The 22,793-nt window shown below is 47.1% G+C and overlaps 1 protein-coding gene across 7 annotated transcripts in view; it reads left to right on the forward strand.

Moving 5' to 3' along the window:
* The first annotated feature begins 4,172 nt into the window (after positions 1–4,172).
* Positions 4,173–22,793, forward strand: part of Znf667 (zinc finger protein 667) — a 30,574-nt gene continuing 11,953 nt past the window's right edge. The window contains exons 1-6 of one of the 7 annotated variants that reach the window (XM_052172241.1): positions 4,689–4,889; positions 5,843–5,927; positions 6,950–7,095; positions 7,185–7,262; positions 8,068–8,194; positions 11,116–11,208. In XM_052172241.1, the coding sequence (XP_052028201.1) occupies positions 7,230–7,262; positions 8,068–8,194; positions 11,116–11,208 (253 nt within the window). In that variant the 5' untranslated portion in view covers positions 4,689–4,889; positions 5,843–5,927; positions 6,950–7,095; positions 7,185–7,229. Of the gene's footprint in view, positions 4,409–4,545; positions 4,655–4,688; positions 4,890–5,842; positions 5,928–6,755; positions 7,096–7,184; positions 7,263–8,067; positions 8,195–11,115; positions 11,209–22,793 lie in introns of those variants that run through there. The other 6 variants (XM_052172240.1, XM_052172238.1, XM_052172235.1 and 3 more) reach the window with 6 other exon arrangements.

Here is a 22,793-nt window from a genome sequence, read left to right on the forward strand (position 1 = left end):
TGAGACAGTATCTACCCCCAGTGGACAATATCCATGGTTTTCCAGGAGCCTCCAGGGGAGGGGGACCAAACGCCTCGTGAAGTGGGACAGAGGTGGGAGTAGTGTTCTGGTCGACCTGCAGGGCAGGGCAGGAACTTTTAAAGGGATGCTGGTTGCTGACCTGGACTGGTTACCAGGGGAGGCGTCGTGGAGGAGGATATGATGTTTTGTCTGAAACCTGAAAGATGAGCAGGAGTTAGCTGAGTGGAAAGAGCTTGGAGGGGGAAAAGAGAACTTAGCCCAGACATGGGGAAGAGCGCAGGTATGGTCCTATGAGGAAAGCACTCGGCTGTAAAAGGGCTGCGAGACCAGAGAGATTACTGCTAGATGGGGCCAAGACCTGTGGGTACCTTTCTAAGAGCCAGAGTGGTGTTGCTGACCAAACAGGATCTGTGTGCAAATCTTGGTTCTTTCACCTCCTAGCTGCGTGAGCCTCTTCCGACATTTCCTCATAAAAACAACATCAGGAAGGCTTGGAGAGATGGCTCAGCAGAGAAGAGCGCTGGCTTTTGCCAGCCGGAAGTTCTCATTCCCAGCACCCACAGGGTGGCTCTCAAGTTCCTGTAACTCCAGCTCGAGGGGATCTGATGCCCTCGTCTGGCCACTATGGGTACTGCACGTGCATGGTTCGCAGACACTCAAGCAGGCAAAACATGCAAACACATAAAATAAAAATAAATAAATGTAAAAGAAACGGAAAGGAAACGGTGAACTCCAGGTTCCCTGAAGAAAGGCTGTCTCAAGAAAAAATAATGTGGAGAGTGACTGAAAAAGACATCCAGCACTGACCTCTGGTCTCCACGGGTGCACAGCTGCGTGCACACCCGCATTCGCGCACATACACACGACAGAATCAAATTCAGGTGGTGTACGTCTGTGATCCATGACTCGGGGGCACAGGAAGATGGACTGGGTGTTCAAGACTAGCTCTCTCTCTCTCTCTCTCTCTCTCTCTCTCTCTCTCTCTCTTGTTTTTTTGTTTGTTTGTTTGTTTGTTTGTTTTTTGTTTTCAGACAGGGTTTCTCTGTGTGGTCCTGGCTGTCCTGGAACTCGATTTGTACAAAGAAGAGGAAGGAGAAAGATCTGCCTTCCTCTGTTCCCGAGTGCTGGAACTAAGGGCATGTGCCATCATTTAGGGAGATCTTGCCCCCCCCACACACACACACACACCCGCACCAACAGGAATCAATGCAGAACAACCAATGTTCCTACAGAGGATCCCAGAATGAGAGGAGTCACTATTAACACTGGAGCCGTCCTGGACAACACACATACACACTGAACACACACACACAAGAGCATATAATAGTATGTCATCATGTTTTCCCCACCAGGCCACCCCACCCCCTGTGAACTAAACAGACCCTTCCTTTCCTAAGAGCAGAGTATTCTGTCACAGCATGAGACAAGTAACAGCTATAGCCTGGTACTCACTACGTAGCCCATGCTGGCCTCCTCAATGGCAGAGTTAGGGGTGTGACTTGCCAGGATTAGCTCTCTTTCTGCTTCGTAGGTCCTGAGGCCTGGAATCAGGTCTTCAGGCTCCTCAGCCAGGGCCTTCTGCCCAGCGAGCCATTTTGCTGCCTGGTTGCTAAACTTTTGTCAGTTGCTACTTTGTTTCCGACAACTCTGACCTTGCCCACTCTCAACTCCAAGCTAATTTTACAGACATTAAGGGACTGCTGTTCTATCCTAATGCTTTATGCCAGTGGTTCTCAACCTGTGGGCTGAAACCCATTTGGGGGTTGCATATCAGGGATCCTGCATTTCAGATATTTACATTACAACTTGAAACAGTAGCAAAACTGCAGCTATGAAGTAGCAACAAAATCGTTTTTTGGTTGGGGGGTCGCAACAACATGAGGACCTACGTGTCTTAGAGGGTGGAAATATTAGGAACCTCTGATTTATATGTGTGTGTGTGTGTGTGTGTGTGTGTAATCTAGCATTATAGCTATCAGTGCCCCACAAGGTTGCTATTAGAGACAGAAGGCTTGGGAGGCGGGTAGGTGGGGAAGGGCTCTCGTTTTGCAAGTGTGGGGATCTAAGTTCTGATCCTTGTGACACCTATATAAAAAGCTGGCTATGGCCACCTACGCCTGTATTCCCAATAGTATGAACGTTCAGAAACAGAAGAATCCCAGGCACTTACTGATCAGAGCCAACAGGTAAAACAGTGAGCTCTAGGTTGAGTGAGAGATGCTGTCTCACGGAAGTAAGACGGAAAGAAGTAGAACCGGACAGCAATGTCCACCCCTGTTCTTTGCATGCACGCACACACATACACACACACACACACACACACACACACACACACACGTGTGCACACACACACACGTGTGCACACACTCATGCACCCAGATATGCACACAGGGACACATTTGTGCACACCTGCATACCCATACATGTGCACACACACACACACACACACACACAATTGGGACAGAAATATGGGCCACCATTGAAGGTGCCTTCTAGCAAGTCTGAAGATCTGAGTTCTATTCCTAGGACCCACGCAGTGGAGAAAGGAAACCAGCTCCTGCAAGGTATCTGACTCCCGCATGCCTTGGCACGGGTGCATGTTCAGTATAACTTTTTCTTTTTTTGAGACAAGGCTTCTCTGTGTAGCCCTGGCTGTCCTGGAACTCATTCTGTAGACCAGGCTGGCCATAAACACAGAGATCCTCCTGCCTCTGCCTCCCAAGAGCTGGGATTAAAGGGGTGTACCACCACCCAACATAAATTTTTTTTATTTTAAATTTAGAACCAAATAAACAAAGCATAAGGCATTCTGAAGCTGTGTTGCTCCTTGTGAGCAGAGATTCACACTTACCGTCCCTGGACAATCTGCTCATTAACCCTGAGGGAGGAGACAAAACAAAATAAAAACAAATGATGTCAACACACAACGATCAAAACAGAAGAAAAAATCCACAGTGAGTGGACTTTCCCAGCCAAGTACAGGGAAGTGAGGCTACAGTGCCTTAGCCAGAAGGCCAAGGCCTTTTAGGATGCTGGGGGAGGGGCCATAGGACGGCTGGGGGAGGGGCCATAGGACAGCTGGGGGAGGGGCCATAGGACAGCTGGGGGAGGGGCCATAGGACAGCTGGGGGAGGGGCCATGACAAGCCCAGTTTGGTTTTTTAATGGATTTTTGCCCCAACAATATAGAATGAACTTCCATTTCTTTGTGGGTCAGGGGTCACCAGAACATGAGGAACTGTATTAAAGGGTTGTGGCACAGGAAGTTTTTGAACCACTGATTTAGAGTTCCTTTAATAATCTCAACCCTGCAGGGCGGTGGTGACACACGCCTAAAATCCCAGCACTTGGGAGGCAGAGGCAGGCGGATTTCTGAGTTCGAGGCCAGCCTGGTCTACAGAGTGAGTTCCAGGATAGCCAGGGCTACACAAAGAAACCCTGACTCTAAAAAAACAAATCCAAAAAACCAAAAAATAAATAAAAATAAAAATAATCTCAACTCTCTGACCCAGCTCGGTGTAATAAGGCACTGTTTCCTCCCAGTGTGGGGTCAACACCAAGCAGTAGGCAATTTCATCACCGAACAAACATTAGAGAATGGATGTCCTCAAACTGAGGTGGTGCTGGTATCAGTATATGATGTCATGGTCTGCTGGAGTGTATGCACTTCAGTATTGAAGGAGAATGTGACCTAACAGCACAGGTTTGCCAGACAGTACATTCCTGCTAGACTCTGAAGTAGTTTTGTCTTTGGACTTCTATCATTATGCTTAAAACAATTTACCAATCCTCTATGTGTATGTTTATGCTCAGGTGTATGAAGATATATATGTGTGCATACTGAGGTCAAGGGTCAGCCTCCAATGTTGTTTGAGGAGTCATCTGTCTTGTAGTTCCTGCGTTCCCCCCCCCCAAGATTTAATATTTTTATTTTTAATTATGTGTCTCAATAAGCAGTGTTAACTGTGCTGTGCAGAGTCTTCAATTACACTCCAAGGCGGGACGCGCCTCTTCTCAGGTGTCCAGCATTCCCCATCGCTTTCTTAAACAGCCACAGAAGAAAATGTGCCCTGCCTCTCAGGGTCACGAGGTCTCCAGACCTGAGACAGGGAAGGGGAGCAACGCCCTTCCTCCAGGTTCTGGGCGTGGACAACCAGAGTCCCTGGTGGAAGCCTAAGGTTAGCGGTACAAACTTGTGGTTGCGCATGGCGTGAGGCGTGTGGAAGCCCGTGAGCCCGAGGTGTGGGACGCTGGGAGAAGCACCCCGGAATGGAGGCGTGCGGTGTGGACGCAGACGCGCACGGCGGAGCTGCTCGAAAAAGCGTTTAGCGTCGGAGCGCGCACTCGCAGCAGCAGAACTGGTCGCCCCTCTGCACTATGCAAATTAGGTGAGGGCGTGGCCCCGCGGCGCCGCTGATGTTTTGCGTTTTGCGTCAGGGGGCGTGGCCCCGCGCTCCTGGGGAAGCCCTGGGGGCGGGGCCGCGCTGGTCTACGTCAGGCTGGAGGGGCGGGGGGGACCGGGAGAGGCCCTGGAGGGATCCCTGCGGGTCCGGGAGGCGAGTGCGCAGGCGCGGGAGCCCGTTCGCTCGCAGTTCTGTGGCCGCCGCGAGGTGGGGGTCGCAGCGGGGAGACAGGTGAGGGGTCGGGTGACCGCGAGCCCTCCGTGGAAGTGATTGATTGATGGCGTGCGTGCGTGCGTGCGTGCGTGCGTGCGTGGAGAGAGACAGAGACACGGACGCGGACACTGATAGGCCTGTGAGCCGCAAGACACAGGTGTGGACACCGACTGCGCGGTGGGACCAGTGTGACCTGCGTGAAGGAAGCCGCTGCGACAAGGGACAGAGCTCCGAGCATCGCGGTCGTCCTTGTGTGAGTGTGACAGCTGACGGGGCACTCGTGGGGCCCAGGGACAGGTGACTGGACAGGAAGTGATTAGAGTCGCAGTGGGGGAGGAAGCCACGGCAGGCTGGAGGGCCCAGGGTGTGGGCACACTGTTCTGTGCATCTCTATTGTCCCTAGCTGTGCGGGTGTGAGAGTTTTGTGTGTGTGTGTGTGAGAGAGAGAGAGAGAGAGAGAGACAGACAGACAGACAGACAGACAGAGAGACAGAGACAGAGAGGCTGATAAAGTTATTTATCAAAGTCTAGAGATACTGTGATCCACCAGATGACAATGGCTTTGTGAGTGTGTGCCAGTGTGTGATTGACTGTGCCTCATCTCGTTTGTTACCATGGCAACCGGCTCCTCTAGAGGAGGCCTACCCTGGGAAACTAAAGCTGTCATGGAGGAGACTTTTCCTCCTGTATAAAGGGATAAACGGTGCCCGTCAGAGTGTTGATGGGAAGGCTAAGCGGAATAGGAAATTCTTCAGGTGCAAGGTCCTGTATGATGCCTGGGCCATACTGAGTGCAGTTGTAGGGTCTGGCCTTTGTTGTGGTGCTGTGAGTGCTTTGAGTGGAGGTTTTGTGCTGTGTTGTTGGCCTGTGCGCAGGTAGACTGTAGTGGAGTCTGCATCTTTCTCCTCTAGCAGAGGCTCTGGATGGAGCAGGGGTTTTACCCCCAAGCCTTTTACCCCTAGGCAAGACCTGGCTTCCTGGTGTCTGCCCAAGTATGGTCCTGAGGGAAAGGTGCACCGTCTCCTGACCTGTGGGACCTGTTGGGTGTCTTCCTTATCTGGCTTGTTTAAGGGCTTCAGTAGAGGGGTGGTGGGTGGGCACTGAGGGCCCCAGGCCAGCCACCTTTAATGTTAGCACACAGTAGCACATGGGAGACAGAGGAAGGTGGAACTCTGAGAATTCACATCTAGCCTGGTTTACAAATAGATTTTCAGGACAGGGCTACACAGTGAGATTCTGCTTCAAGGCGCTGCGTCTTAAATTCAGGATGGAGACTCTTGCAGACACATGGGTAAGGGCCTCCTTTCGCCCACAGTTTCTGATAGAGCTGCCTAACGACCGACTCTACCACACTGTTTGCTTTCTTTCTCTTCAGTCACCAAAGCCATGTTTATGCCAAAGTTTGTTAAGTAGAAAGTCTGATTAGTCTCTCTCCTGCTCAGTTCCTCTCACCTTTCCCCCAGTAATATCTTATCACAGGAACTGCTCACCATCGCCTTCCTGATCTGGTTCCACCAGACTTCCTCACCTCACTGTTTCTTAACACACAGCCTCCCCCCTCCCCAGGGTGGGTGTGGGAGGGGCGATGGGGGTAGTGCTGTAGGACATCCAGGTGAGAGGGAGGGTCTTGTATAGCCCTGGCTGGGATTAAGGGCATGTGTCACCCCCACCCCAACACCTCCCACTCCTGGCTACACACAGCCTTCTTCTTCTTCTTTTTTTTTTTTTTAAGATTTATTTATTATATAAAAGTACACTGTAGCTGTCTTCAGACACTCCAGAAGAGGGCTGTTAGATCTTGTTTGTCAGATCCCATCACAGATGGTTGTGAGCCACCATGTGGTTGCTGGGATTTGAACTCAGGACCTTTAGAAGAGCAGTCGGTTCTCTTAACCACTGAGCCATCTCTCCAGCCCCATATACACAGCCTTCTTATATCTCTCTACACATCAAGCCCACGCTTAATTAGTATAGGCCTTGGCTGTGCCTGGAGAAGTTGTCTCCCCTGAATCCTGCGGCTCACATTCAGACTTCAGCGTACGGCTGCCTTCTTAGTGAGGCCTTGCCGACTCTTGCATCACTCTCTGGTCCTCTAGACCGTCCTTGTTTTGCCTCTTAGGATATGCATGTGCCACCATGCCCAGTGTGTGTTACGTTGGATGTGGAAACCATGGAAGCTCTGGGAGTATTGAACACGACAGTCAGGAGCCCTGCTTCCAACCTGAGTCACCACGTGCCTGTGGACGTGTCCTCCCCCCTGAACGGACGCTACACGGGAACAACAGCTTTCCTGCTTTGACTCTGTCATTACAGTGCCTGTCACCTGCAGTCACCACCGTGAGACGGATGGCCAGGTGTCTGTCCTGACTAGGAGCCGGCTACGAGCATGGGAACAGACGATGTTGTGTGACTCTCTTCCTGCCCCTTCCTGACTCTAATGATGGCCGGACTTATTTCAGGTACCTTGGCCTCGGAGAGGGGATGGGGACTGGGGACTTGAGGGCCACTCCAAAGGCCATTGAGCGTCCTGATCTCTCCTTTTTGCTAGTACTCTACCTCATTCTCTGAATGTGGACCATCAAAGGAGGAAAGGATGCCGGCAGCCCGAGGGAAATCAAAATCCAAGGTAAGTGGTGACCGTAACACCGGGCCACTCTGGTCCCGCACAGTTTACTCACCTTTTCTGCATTTGCCCCTCCCCCGCACCCATTTTCAGGGGAGCAATACCAGTAGCCAACCCAGAGCGAGGCCCAGGTGCTCTGTGTGAGCTAAGTTTACCTGGACTAATCCCTCTGCTGAAGCTCCAGATTCGCAGGAGACCCCGTCTCCAAAAGCAAGGTGGCAAACCTTGATGGGCCTCCCCCATCTGCTTGGCATGCAGGCACCGTTAGCCATGCACACACCCAGACGGACGTGTGCGTCTGTCCCCACCCCACACACATCATCGTCCTATGCTGTGCTGAACTACTGACAGCCAGATGTTAACGTGGAAGGAGGTAGACGGTACGCCTGAAGGCCAGCTCTATTATGTAGTAACTATGTGAAACTGCAATAGTATACCTCACCTCTCCAGGCTTCAGTTTCCCCATTTGTAGTATTACTGTGACCTCTTGGCAAGCCTTCCCACTACTAAGGGAGATTACTGAGTGAACCAATATAGTTAGGTACGTAGAGAGAAAAATGCCTCGACTATAAATACCAATAAATCCAAATTGCTGGGTGTTTTTAAAGCAGCGTAACCTTTAATAACAGTTTCATTATCTTATTACATTATTATGTTACATGCTATTACAATTATTTAATGCCTCGGCTCTTGAGGTCTCAGAACGCTTGTCATGACATGTTTCCTGTACTCACCACTTTTCTCCAGCCACGCAGAAAGCACTTTTGAAGCTCATGCTTGAATAGAATGGTATTTTCTTTCATTTCAGGCACCGGTGACTTTTGGGGACTTAGCCATCTACTTCTCACAGGAGGAATGGGAATGGCTGAGTCCCATTCAGAAAGATCTGTATGAAGATGTCATGTTGGAGAACTACCACAATCTGGTCTCAGTTGGTAAGGTGTCATGGTCACACTTCCCACCCCAGCCCCAGTCAGAAATCCAGAACCAACCTCTGCAGGCATGAATCAGTGAGGGTCATTTCAGGAAAATGGAAGTTGTGTGCATTTTTTTTAAAGTGTGTGTGTGTTTGTGTGTGTGTGTCTGTGTGTGTGTGTGTGTGTGTGTCTGTGTCTATTTCTGAATTACACAGTTGGTTGCTTTTTACTGTAGTCACAGAGTTAGACATCAGTTATCACGACCAATTTTGGAACCTTTTTCATTGCTCTCCAGTGAAACCTGGTAGTCAAGAGCAGTTCACTTCCCGTGTCCGTATGTCCTGTGAGAGTGGGCAGTCCCTAGCCGTCATTCTGTCTCTTTGGATTTGCTAATCTGAGCCTTGTATACAGATGGAGTCATAGCTATACGGCCTTTTCTCATTTCGTATAATGTTTTGAGGTTCACAACTGTTGCTGCACATATCAGTACTTTATGCTGATGTATATTATTCAATCATTACATTGTATGGCGAGAGTTCATCTCATTATCTTTCATTAACTAATAGGTGTTTATGTTTCTCTGCTTTTAATGAATTACTGCTGTGAGCTCTCATGAATAGGTTTTGGGGCATATTTTTATTTTCCTTGGCTATATAGGGTCTTATGAAAACTGCACATTTTTTATGATTTATATATTTTATGGGTGTGAGCGTTTTGCCTGCGTGTATGTGTGAATACCGTGTATACATGTGGTACCTGCGGAGGCCAGAAGAGAGCGTCAGATCCCCTGGAACCACAGTCGCAGGCTGTTGTAAGTCACCATGTAGGTGCTAGGGGTCAAAGCCAGGCTCTGTGTGACAGCTTTTGCTCTTAACCTCTGACCCTTCTCTCTAGCTCCCCCCCTTGCCATGTAATTTTTATAATTGTTGACTTGAAAGAACTTACTCTAAGGAGTTGACAGGTGTTAACGGGTGAGCTTGAATGTTGGTTTGACACAGCGGTGTAACGGATGCAGCTACAGTCTTGAAGGCGTGGGGAGAAAGGGAAGAGTGGACGGCTGTTTAGGGCTGACAGGAAGAGCCTTGCAGAGCTAGAATTCGGATTTCTGAAAGAGAAGGGGGTGCTGTCTGGTTTGCTTATATGAGATGACTTCTGTGAATAGGGGAGTCAGAGAAACCTGGAAATGGAAATAGAACCCTAACTGGCCAAGGACACATTTAGATTGCAGAGCTTGAGCCCATGCAAAGTCAAATTCTTTGACTTTGTAAATCCTCAGTGAATCCAGTTGCTGTTTTCTTCCTTTGTATGTGTGTGTGTGTGTGTGTGTGTGTAAGTGTAACAATTCTAGCTATTTTAACATATAGTAATGTATATACTCCTTGCTTTTTAATACATGTACTTTTTTGACCTCAGAACCTTGAATGGCGGTCCAACATACCAGTGGAATAGAATGAGGGTGATTTAGAGCAGAAAGATGATAGCGTAAGATTTGTACCAGAAGCACCTGACCCTATGTTTTATTTTATAGAGTTAAACAACTCTACTGTATATAATTTAGCTTTCATATTCTCTATATGAAAAATTAAAACCAACTCTCCACTTAACCATTCAAGCCCAGAATAGTCTGATATCAGAGCAGGAAGTTACCCCAATACCAAACAGTCCTTACTTAACTATCAGGCTGACATTATAATTCTGACTATCTACCTGGGTCAGTATCAGATCCACAGATTAAGGGCTCAGTGTCACAAGACTATCCCTATCTCAAATTCTGACTTAGTTTTGGTTTTGCTGCAGTGAACAGACGCTATGACCAAGGCAACTCTTATAAAGGACAACATTTAACCAGGGCTGGCTTGCAGGTTCAGAGGTTCAGTCCATTATCATCAAGGCAGGAGCATGGCAGCATCTAGGCAGGCATGGTGCAGGAGGAGCTGAGTTCTACACCTTGATCTAAAGGCCTCTAGGAGAAGAGTGTCCTCAGGCAGCTAGGAGGAGGGTCTCAAAGCCCATATCCACAGAGACACACTTCCTCCAACAAAGTCACACCTAACAGTGCCACTCCCTGGGTGCCCAGCATATTCAAACCACCATAGATACCATTCGTAAGTCCAGGTCTCTGTAGGTTGGGGGTTCCTACAAACTGCCCTCCCCCGGGTTTGATGAAACTCACGTGTGTGCTTTAAGTTTGCTAGTTTAGCATAAACTGCATAAACTGCAACTGTAGAGGCTGCAGAGGAAGAGAGAGTCAGGAGAGACTGGGGGTGGGGGGGGGATTGCCGAGTTTCCACACCGGCTTTAACGCGCTCTCTGAGCCCTTCCGTCGGGCTTATCAAGGCTTCATTGTATTGGTTTGGTTGTTCAGTCAGGAATTGATTTGATTCCCTAGCCCTCTTGTGAAGTCAGGGGCCAGGATAGACACCAGAGTTATGATCACTGTTGAACTCTCCAGCTGATTCTGAGGAGCTCCCGTGAACCTGCTGGCTCTTTAGCGTAGATGAAAGACACAACTTTGGATGGTCAATGTTTTTAGGAGCTGAGTGCCTAGAATCACGAATATTCTTAGAATAACTATGTCCTCAGGGCAGTGGTGGTGCACGCCTTTGATCCCAGTATTCAGAAGGCAGAGGCAGGCAGATCTCTGTGAGTTCCAGGCAAGCCTGGTCTATAAGGCGAGTTGCAGGACAGCCAGGGCTACACAGTGAGACCCTGTCTCGAAACTTCACACTCCTCTTCTCAAAAAATAGAAAAAAAGATCGCCATGTCTACCCTCATTCCTCCCATCCTCCCATTCTGTACTGCCCCTCACATCGTAGTATTTCCACATCACAGTGTATTCTCACTGTGATGATGAACCCACATTTTATTAACACGGGACTTGGCTCTGAGTTCATTGGTGCCCACTTAATGATTGGTTCCCGTCTTTGTCCCATGTGTAGGTCTTGCCTGCCGGAGGCCAAATGTCATCGCCTTGTTGGAGAAAGGGAAAGCACCGTGGATGCTGGAACCATCAAGAAGGCGCCGGGGTCCTGGTGAGTGACCGAGATCCAGGTCTAATCCTGTCACTCAAACTGCGAAAGGTGCCAAAGCAGCACATGCACTGGGCTATTGGTCAGCCGCAGAAATGTGTCCTACACAGTCCTGAGAGTTGGAAATTCTAGGAGGAAGACTCTAGCAGCCGTAGTAGTATCTAATGATGAGCCAGGCTCATAGATGTTGCCTTTTTCCTGTGCTGTCACAGGGTAGCAGGGGAACAACTGTGTGGGACCATCCACGTGAGCATAGGAAACCCACCAGTGACTTGCATACCTGAAGAAAAAATGACTTCTCCTGTCTCAGCAGCCATCATTTGCCAATAGCTCTATAGCTAGGTCTGAAGCTGATATATAGACCTCCCTCAGAACCGTACTGTGGAAGTCAAGGCATTTTTCACATGTCTCCCAGAAACGGGAGTTAGAGACAAAGGTTCTGGAACTTACTGATAAGCATGCTTGTACTTAGATTTCTGAGAAATATTTAGAGAGGCAGTGTGAAAAAATTATCCCATGTGTATGTTCAGAATTCAGATTGAAGAGATTTTCAGTACTCACTAACCTTTGAGAAGGTCACTTTTCAAGGACATTTTTTATGTCCTGCATAAGATGAGTCTAAAACCAAAGTCCTAAAGGAGTGCTTCTCAACCTTGAACCTGCACATGAATTGCTGCTCATCCTATAGGACTGAAGATACTAGGTCTAGAAAGTGGGGTGTGAGGGTCTGCATCTAGGTCTCAGTTGACACCAATGCTGCCCACCTCCATACCACTTTTGAGGAAAGGGTTTGTGTTCTTATAAACAAAGAGTTGCTCATCTATATGCTATGTTAATGTTCTGTAGAGGGATATACTCCCATAAAGTATTATTCATTAATATTTCTTCATGAGATCTCTCTCAACAAAGTACAACCAATGTGACAGCCTCCCTGTCCTCCTCCTCATTCTATGAAATCAGTTGAGGTTAAAAAAAGTGGGGTGGCCAGTTCTTTCTATTAGTCATCATCTATGCCATATACATAAATGTGCACAAAAGTGTATATACATAAATACATATTAGAGTAAATATTTTGTAGGCTAATCTCAAATTCACTATTTAGCTGAGAATGACTTTGAACGTCTGATTCTCCTTTCTTTACTTTCCAAGTGCTAAGATTATAGACATGTATCTTCATATCCAATTTATGCAGTGCTGGCGATCAAACCTAGGGCCTTTTTTATGCTAGGAAAGCATTGTACCAATTGTGTTACATCTCCAGCCCTCATGCCTATGTTGTTCAGAATTCCCATGTGTCTGCCTTTTGAAAGTTTTTAGAATATAATTTTTATTCTTCAATAATTCCATACATGTATGCAAAGTATTTTAATCATATCTAACCAAAATATATTTTCTCATTCTCCCTGGAACCCTCCTTCAAATAGCAGTAGTCTTTCCAGAGGACACAGTGAAAAGAACTGTTGAAAACCATTAGAGTAACAATGTTATTTTACCCTGGTTTAACTTTTAGATATTACATCCTCTATCTCTAGAGCTCACAGATCTTGGACTCACAGACCCTGTTTTTATTTCTGAATTTGATGGACTCCTAGTTTTATCTCAGCAGGAGATAATACCAGCACATATCTGAGAGGATATATATATATATGTATCAGACTTAATGAAGATCAAATTGAATATAGAGCCTGTCCAATCACCATCATTAATCTGTAAATATTAATTGTAAATATTAATTGTGAATATTGATGTGATTATTATAATTATTGGAATCTCAACCTTTAAAATTTATTTTGTGCCCCCACTATTTGGATATGTTGCACTCCCAACAGTGACTCATTATTTGAAGTGATTTTTAAGCAAGCATAGTATGATGTGGGGAATTTGAACCCACTCTTACCAGATAACTCTTCTCCTCGCTCTCTTCATGGGAATTACTAATGGAAAACAAAAATCAGACCTTATTGCTATTCTAGCCTTGGCCAATTCAGTGGTAATCATGCAGCCTGTTTGCTTGATTAAGATTTAACTCCTGCCAGGCGGTGGTGGCGCACGCCTTTAATCCCAGCACTTGGGCGGCAGAGGTAGGGGGATTTCTGAGTTCAAGGCCAGCCTGGTCTACAGAGTGAGTTCCAGGACAGCCAGGGCTACACAGAGAAACCCTGTCTCGAAAAAACAAACAAAAACAATTAACTCCTACAGTAACCTTTTCTTCTTCCTATTGGCATGAGGATATGCAATAGTATAGGAGCATCTAAATATAACTCCCACTTTCAAACTGAAATTGTTCATTAATCTTTTTATTTGTTTGGTCAGCTGGTAGGTTGGCTTTGCCCTCTGCATCTCTGTTTCCCAAAGAGAAGACACTGTTCCATAGCGTCAGTAGTGGAGTTCTTTTGCACCCACATTTCCTAACCCCATTTTTCCCCTTCCCTGTGTTGTCTCCTGTTACCTAAATTATTCTCCCTACAGTTCTCACTTTGACTTCCATCCTTAAGGAATTTCCTAGGAAGAAAACCATGGTCCTTTCACTTTTCTGCTGTTAGCTGCTGTTGTTGTTGTTGCTGTTGTTGTTGTTGTTGTTGTTTGAGAAAGGGTTTCTTTGTGTAGTCTTGGCTGTCCTAGAACTAGCTCTGTAGACCATGCTGGCTTTGAACTCACAGAGATCTGCCTGCCTCTGCTGCGATTAAAAGCTCATGCCACCACTGCTGATTTTCTGCTGGTATTTCTAGTACACGATTAGCTCCTCTTTTTAAGTCTAGAAGGAGAGGCACTGTATTTTCCTAATAGTGTTCCCCTTGTTCAGCAGAGGGGGAACACTATTAGGTCCTCAACTACCTCAACTATTAGTGTCCTCAACTGTGAGGACACTAATCCCAGCCTGGGCTTCGACCCCCAAACCTGATTGAGTCCCCCAAGGGCCCTCATCATATTTATATAAGTCAGACATTTCCTGTGGTTGGCAGAGTTCTTTAGTGGCTGTTCTGGGGACTTCCCCGAAGAGGTTTCTAGGGTCTCCTCCCAGCAGCCAATCAGCTTGTGGCTCAGAGGTGGTCACCATGTGAGCACTCAGTGTGAGTCCTAGGGCGAGCGTAACAAATGTTCGTTTAGTCTCTACTTGGTGGTGTTGTGGGGTCTGCTTCAGTCCAACGTGAACTCAAACACAGGCCAATGTGGATGACAAAACTTTCTCGTGATCAAGCTGCTACTGATCCGTCAGGGCCACAGAACAGACTCAGGAACGGAACTCCTGCTCTGAAGAGAAATTGCACAGCGTGTTTGAAACCATACAGTGACGGGGAGCTGGCTGGGTCGTAGCACTGTCTAATCATTTTGACAGAAGGGTTTGTAGGGAGAATCTCCTGTAAGCACCCCCGTCAGTAAAAATGCTGAGGCAGGCAGGAAATAGCAGTGGGACACTGGCAGGAAGAGAGAGAATTCTGGGAAATAGGTAAACTAGCAGGTAGAGGAACGTGGAGAGACCCTGAGGGAGGGAACAGAAACTTACTCTGACCCTACCAGCAAAAAATAAATGTTGTCCTTGAGATGTCTGGACTCAGACAACTGTTTCCTCATTAAAAAGCTGTTCAATTGGGAAGTCCCCAGCTCGCCTAGGGCCTGGGACTTTGAATTTAGTTTTTCCTATTAAATGGGGTCTGAAAACGAAAGGGTAGCACTTAGAGTAAGTTTATTGTGCTTGTTCCTAACAGCGTCAGGAGTGCTTTGAGATAGGTTCCTCCTGGCAACACTATAGTGGAAGAATTGGGTTGCGTTAGGTGCATGGGGCACTGCCGTCCAGAGAGACTCAGTGACTTGGTGGACCCAGAGTCGAAACTCAGTCTGCCTTTGTATCTAGAAACACAGGTCTGCACCCTCCTCCCCTGTAGCACCCCAGGACTCTGTTTTCTTATTTCCTATCAGAAGAGGTATCAGCTGAACTCTCTGATAACGGCACTCGGATGATGACGCCCATGCGTGTCGACTTTGCCGTTCCTTGAGAAGTGTGCGTTGTGTCTCTAACGGTTCTCTTTGGCTCCCTTTCAGTCACTCGTTCCCTATGTGGATAAATCCCTCTTTGGTTGTCCCAGTTAAACATTGCTTAATTTGAGTTCTGAAAGTTGCACTCATTGAATTTTCTCCCTAGCTAGGAGCTAGGTATACGCTCTAGAGAAAGGCCACTGCTGTGTAGCTTTTAGTGACTGCCAACTGCTAAGAGTACGTGTTTGTCACTGACCAACACAGTATAGAAGAGAGAGAGGTTTATTTTGGTTTCTGGCTTCAGAGGGTTCATTTCAGGGTTGACTGGATCCATTGTGCTTAGGCCCAAGGTGGTAGAAATTTGGAGCAAGGATGGCTCAACTGCATTGTAGCCAGGAAGCGGTGATCACGGGAGAGGGCTGGAGACAAGGTGCTCTTTGCTCTTTTCTTTTCTTTCTTTCTTTTTTTTTTTTTGACATCTTTATTTTTATTTATTTATTTATTTAAATTTTTTTTATTCCATGTATTCTTTATTTACATTTCAAATGATTTCCCCTTTTTGTGTCCCCACTCCCCGCAAATCCCATAAGCCCTCTTCCCTCCCCCTGTTCCTCCATCCACCCCTTCCCACTTCCCTGTTCTGTAATTCCCCTATACTACTGCACTGAGTCTTTCCAGAACCAGGGGCCAGTCCTCCGTTCTTTTTGGACATCATTTAATATGTGGATTATGTCTTGGGTATGCAAAGTTTCTAGGCTAATATCCACTTATCAGTGAGTGCATACCATGATTGATCTTTTGAGACTGGGTTACCTCACTTAGTATGATGTTCTCCAGCTCCATCCATTTGTCTAAGAATTTCATAATTCATTGTTTTTAATTGCTGAATAGTACTCCATTGTGTAAATATACCACATTTTTGTATCCATTCCGCCGTTGAGGGACACCTGGGTTCTTTCCAGCTTCTGGCTTTTATAAATAGGGCTGCTATGAACATAGTGGAGCATGTGTCCTTATTGCATGCCCGGGAATCCTCTGGGTGTGTGCCCAGGAGAGGTGCTCTTTTCACGGCATGTCTCTGGTGACTGCTTCCTCTAACTAGGCCCACCTTCTTGTTTCCCACCACCCCTCAGCACTGCCAGCCTGGTAAGAATCCACACAGAGATTACTCTACCAATGAAAGCAGATGGACTCACATTGTCGAGCCCCTGTTAGTGGTTACACCCACCAGCCAAGGACCAAGTCTTCAATGCATGAGCCCTTCTGGGAACCTTTCATGTTCAAACCCCAGATAGCTAAGTATACAAAGAAGCCATAGCAGAACCTACCTGCCAGGCAGGGCATGCCCATAGTGCAGGGCATGCCCACAGTGCAGGATGTGCCCAGAGTGCAGGGCGTGCCCACTAGTGTAGTGTGTGCCCACAGTGCAGGGCGTGCCCACAGTGAAGGCTGTGCCCACTAGTTCAGGGCGTGCCCACTAGTTCAGGGCGTGCCCACTAGTGTAGTGTGTGCCCACAGTGCAGGGCATGCCCACAGTGCAGGCTGTGTCCACAGTGCAGGGTGTGCCCACAGTGCAGGGCGTGCCTACTAGTGTAGTGTGTGCCCACTAGTTCAGGGCGTGCCCACAGTGCAGGGTGTGCCCACAGTGCAGGCTGTGCCCACAGTGCAGGGCGTGCCTACTAGTGTAGTGTGTGCCCACTAGTGCAGGGTGTGCCCACAGTGCAGGGCGTGCTCACTAGTGTAGTGTTGCCCTGAAGGTGTATGAAGTGGCCAACCAGTCTGATCGGATTTCTGTCCTGCTCCACAAGGGTAAACCCATGACTCAAAGAAAGGTCACAGGTCCTGGGGAGTGGGGACAGCTACTACTATTATTTATTTTGTTTTAAAAAGAAAAGATGTTGCCCTGGTAGTGTAGTACATGCCTTTAACCCCAGCACTCAGGAGACGGCGGCAGGTGGATCTCTTTTTTAAGACCAGCCTGGTGAGTTCAGGCTGACCAGAGATACACGGTGAAACTCTGTCTCAAGAAAACCAAAACAAGCAAGCAAACAACAACAATAAAAAGTAGGACAAAACTAAAAACAAAAATTTGTTTTTCTCATTCTGTTCTGAAGCATATTTTATTTATTTCTTGTTTTCTGTTTGGTTATAGGAAAGTTGGTCTTTTAAAAAACCTTTTTCTTTTTCCTCTCACTCTCTCTCTCTGTCCGTGTGTGTGTTACACACACATGTGCATGCATTGAACATGTGTATGTATGCGTGTTTGCATGTGGGTACAGTGCGGATGTGCATTTGGTGACCTGAGGCTGGTGTCAGGAACCCTCCCCCATCAGTCTCCCATCTTCTCCCTGAGGCAGTCTGTCAGTCAAGCCAGAGCTCCACAGCTGGTCTCGCTAGCTAGCCTGCCCTGGATATCCCATCTACAAACCTGAGGCTAGAATTAGACAGGCTACCAGGGCAACCTATCATTTACTTGGGTTCTGGAAATCCAGATTCTGGCTCTTAATGTTAAGCAAGTGTTTTATCTACCGAGCCATATCTCTAGCCCAGGGGGTTTTGTTTTTTCTCTTACCTTTTTGTGTGTGCATACCTAAGGGTCAGGTGGTAGAGAGGCATGTAGATGTTTTATGAACATCATATGACAATGTATGGGATTTGTGTTTTCTCCTTCCCCCATGTGGGTCCCAGAAATCAAGCTAAGGTCATCAGATGTAGAAGCAAGTACCTTTACTGTCTGAGCCATCTCAAAGACATTTTTCATATGGTTGAATGCATTGACTCTATCTTGTCATTTATCTTTCTGTGTATAGACATTCATCTGCCTTCTAGAATTTTGAATATGTCCTATTTTATTTTAGCTTGCTGTTAACTATTTTTAATATGTGTGTGTTGTATGTTCTCTGTGTGTGGGCATGTGCATGCTCCAGTGTATGTGTGGAAGTCAGAGGACAACTTTGAGGAAATGATTCTCTCCTTCCTCCTTTCCAGGGATGTAACTCGGTCTTCAGGCTTCTGTGATAGCACTGGGCTTAGCGTTAGCATCTGATCTGGTTTAGAATCCCTTCTTTGAAGCAGGGGGATGGGCTGAAGGGGTGTGTTAATATTCAGTATAAGAAAAGAGGAACTCCTCAGTCCATAAAGGTGCAAAGAAAGATTAGAAAGTGTCTGTAGAGATGGCTTGGTGGCCGAGAGAGCTTACTGTTCTTCCAGAGGAGCTGCGTCTGGGTCTTAGCACTGTTGGTGGGTGGTACCGTAACTCCATTCCAGGGGATCCAGCACCGTTATCTAGTTTCGCCATGTCCCTGCACGCACATAGAAAACAAAAGCGTGAAGAAATAAAGCCAATGGGAGAGGAACCAGGAAGTATTCTATGACACATTCCAAAATTCTATTTCTTTCTTTCTTTCCTTCTTTCCTTCCTTCCTTCCTTCCTTCCTTCCTTTCTTTTCTTTCTTTCTTTCTTTCTTTCTTTCTTTCTTTCTTTCTTTCTTTCTTTCTTTCCTTCCTTCCTCCCTTCCTCCCTCCCTCCCTCCCTCCCTCCCTCCCTCCCTTCCTTCCTCCCTCCCTCCCTCCGTCCCTCTCCCTCCCTCTCTCTCTCTCTCTCTCTCTCTCTCTCTCTTTCTTTCTTTCTTTCTTTTGAGTTATGTATATATGTTTATATGAGTGCAGGTGCCAGCAGATAGGAGAGACATCTGATTCACCTAGAGCTAGAGTCAGGTGGTTGGTTGTAAACTACCCAGTGCGTGTGCTTGGGTCCTCTGCTGCAGTGTATGTATGCAGTAGGGCACACTCCTGACAACTGAGCCATCTCTCCGTTGCCCAGTTTCTTTTAAAAGCATCAACACATCATATATATGTATACACACACACACACACACATTTATATTTGAGGGCTTATACCTGTATATAGTATAGTATATCTGAAGGGGCTCTAGCCAGCCCGATCATGACAAACATGACTCCGACAGGCCTTGCTCTTCTCTCCTATTCCCTCTGCCTTGCTAAAAAAACAGCTTACAAGATCCACTGCCTTGTTTGGCCACTTCCTCCTCCTGCGTCTGCCTGCGTCTGCCTGCGTCTGCCTGCGTCTGCCTCAGGTTCAGCTATTAAAAGCCCTCTTTGGCTCACCTAGTTCACATAGCCAATTAAATCCGAACACCTCACCCTAGCACAGGGTTTCCCTTTCCCTTACTAAACTGCCATTTGCCCATGGGCCACATCTGTTTCCTCCCTGTCCAGATGCAGTCCTCTGTCCCTCTGGGACTGATACCTGTTCCCTCCCCTCCTCCTAGTCCTTTGTCTGGCTCCTGTCTTGTCTTTATTTCCTGAATTTTATCCCTCTGGCAAACAAGTCTCCCTTGTGTGGAGAACTTGCTCTCTGTGTCTTGTTCCTTTAGCATTTCCGGCAGCGTAGCCTTCCCTATCCCCACCCCCCTTCCCCACCCCGACTCTCTTCCACTTTCTGTTTTGTTTGTTGTAAACCACTGAGTGTTGTTTTAGTGTTGCCTGCTAGACTATTGACTGGTCCTGCTGGCTTGAACTTGGGCAGGAGACCATAGTTGTAGAAGACTCAAAGTGAGCCTTAGCTACTGGGAGACCCCCAGCTGAGACTGGGGAACGGAGTTTGATGCAAAAGCAAGAGGCTTATTTTTTCTGTGCTCTGGGGTCAACCCCCTTGCTTTCTTTCATAAGCTTTGTATACAGTTTTTGAGGGCAGATCATAGCAACAACAACTAGGCACGTAATGGTTGCTTGTTCTGGTGACCTTTACATTAACTGGCTGGGCAGGGAGGGGGACTCGGGAATCTTCCCTAAGGTCCAGTGGGTGGTGCCAGGTGGGGCCTTCTCAGTTGTAGTAAATTAGTGTGAAAGAAAGAAACATGTTCCTCTCTGTCCTGACATTAACATTCTCCCTACCCGCTTCTCCACCAAGTTTTATGAGCCTTGGGGAGCCAGACTTCTTGTTTATCTGATCTTGTGGATTCAAGGTGAAATTATGTTACTTTAATTCCTCACTTTACCAGTGTTAGGATTGTTGGGTGGCTTCAGAAAGACCACACCACAGTTCCACATGAGGTTTATTGAGAGAGGAAAGGGCAAGGTGGCGGGCGGAGAGAGAAGGGGGTAAGAGAGAGGGGGGATTCCTTTATATATGGATTGTGATGTGGGGGTCACAGGTAAAGGTGGGAGGTGAGCCAAGTGGATTCTGAGAACATGGTGGCCATTGCCTTGGCAACAGGTATACAGGTTGCACTGTTGCCTATGTGACGTCACAGGTTTCAGAGGTTCTGATACTAACATTCCTCCCTTCTTATTATAAAGAGAAGGAAAAAGGAGAGGGAAGCCAATGGTGAAAGAGAAAGAGAATGTCTCAAGCTGCTTCCTGCTATCTAGGGGTGTGGTCAATTTTGGGGTGTAGCTGACTTTCACCATGGGGTCTACTTGGTAAACGTTTGCATCAGATTCCTCTGTGGACAGCAGTTCTTCTGTGGGCAGCAACTGGTAATCCTGTAACAGGAACTGATTAATAGTTTTGTTAGAATTTTTTTGTATTTGTCATTGAAGGAATTTAGAAACAAGATTAATTAGGCAGGGAGCAAACAATAACACCAGGAAGATGACTAGAAAAGGCGTTACAAAAGGGAGTATCCACTTCCATATAGGGCTTTGAAAATCCCAGAACTGGAGATACCACGTTCTCTGAAATTCTTTGTCTGACTGTAGCACCTGGATTTTATTTCTCACTATCCTGGATTGGTTGACGTAGAAACAGCATTCTTCTTGGAGGAACAGGCAAAGACCACCTTCTTTAGCTGTCAGGACATCTAGGCCCTGTCTGTTCTGAAGCACCACGGCTACCAAAGAATTGATCTGTTTCTGGATAGTAAGCACAGTTTCAGTCATTCCCTGGAGATCGCTTTTAAACTGGGAAGTGTATTGTATTGGGCCAGAGAAGTCGTTATCCCTGCAACTCCAGTACCAACACCTATGGCTATTCCCATAGCGACCAAGAATGGCATGACCTGAACTGCCCTCTTATGTTGGGCAGCTATCATATCTACAACTGTAATTGGCAGGGGCTCGTTTCCCTGGATTACACCTAGTTCAAAGAAAAGGAGAACCAACGTGCAAACTCCTGACCAGCTGGCAGGTAGGCGATGATATACCTGAGTGCCACAAAGAATTGACGTGTTCTGGATTGCAGGGCACTGTGGCAGAGATGATATATCAAGGCTTGCGGTTTTATTACAGTCTAGGGAGCTTAGTGTTCTACAGAACATGTCCCAGAGGTCTTAAAACAGTTTGCCATGCCAAAGAGAGGGACAGAGGTAAGGCATGGAGTCATGGTGACATCGGAGTCAGGACAGCTGACAAAAGGTGAAGTAAGGTTACTTGGCAGTATCACCAGAGAGGCTGTAAGTGACAATTGTGAGTCGATTCCAGGGGTTATACATAACCAGCAATCTTTAAAGTGACCAGGCCTGGTGACATTAAGGAGATGGTACACCGAGGTCAAGGTTTGAAGCAAAAGGTGAAATGACAAGTTAGTGCCATTTATGAGGGGTGATGTCAAAGAATCAAGGACCTTGGAGGAATGTTTGATTATCTCCCCTACTTTTCTGATATCTAGGGGTTGGGCAATTGAGATATATTTTCTCTGAATATGGATAGTACTTACTGGGGACACAGGCTGATTTTTATGGTAGAGCTTACCAACAGCTCCTGTCTCCCACCTGGAATCCCACGGGTCTTGTATACAGAAAAAGAGTGTCTTGTGGTGTTGATAGAAGAAATGATTGGTCTGTGATCCTAGCATATGTATCTGACAAGACCAATGTGGGCAGCCCCCATATTCATCTGGCCATTTTTTACAGTAATCTTCTGTCTGATCAAAGAGAAAGCAAGTATAGAGATCATAATATTTAGATGGGATAACAGATACAGGGATGATCGAGATTTGGATCCGTTCCTGACATCTGGCTATGGAGCAGTTTCCTGACCCTATTTGGAAAGACTGTTTGTTATCTGTGGGTGTTTCTTGAACCTCGAATCTCCAGATGTAAGGACTGCCCTGGATGGAAATGAAGAACAGCAGGGGTAGGACAAGAAACCCATGCCTAATCCAGTGAGGTCGAGCTCGGCTGTAGGGGTGGAGCCTGATTTTCTGGGATTGGGGACAAGGTGGGTGGTCTTAGCATCCAGAGGAGCTTAACAGAGCACGATCCTGTTAGGGCTGACGTGTATGAAGAAGAGTCATTTTTAGGTGGAAGAATGAAAGGTTTGAGGTGAGACAGGTGAACCTGATGAGAGAGCCCCTCGAGTTTAGCGGCTTTAGGGGTCACGAGAATCACCTTAAAAGGGCCCTGCTATTTGGGAGAGAGGGGTGAGGGCTGATGATCTGGAGGGGATAAGAGGACTTGGTCTCCAATGTTGACAGGCAGTGGACAGGAGACAGTCTGTGGCCGCGGTAGATGGTGGTCAGCAAAGTCCCATAGGAGAGAGCGAAGGTGGCAAAGCAATGGGGTGAGTAGGTGGTCTGGGAGGGGAGAGCATTTAGGTGAGAGACCAGGAGTTAAAACTGGACGTCCATACATGAGTTCAAAGGGTGAGAT

Source organism: Apodemus sylvaticus, chromosome 1, assembly GCF_947179515.1.
Source record: "Apodemus sylvaticus chromosome 1, mApoSyl1.1, whole genome shotgun sequence".
In the NCBI taxonomy this organism is placed as follows: domain Eukaryota; kingdom Metazoa; phylum Chordata; class Mammalia; order Rodentia; family Muridae; genus Apodemus; species Apodemus sylvaticus.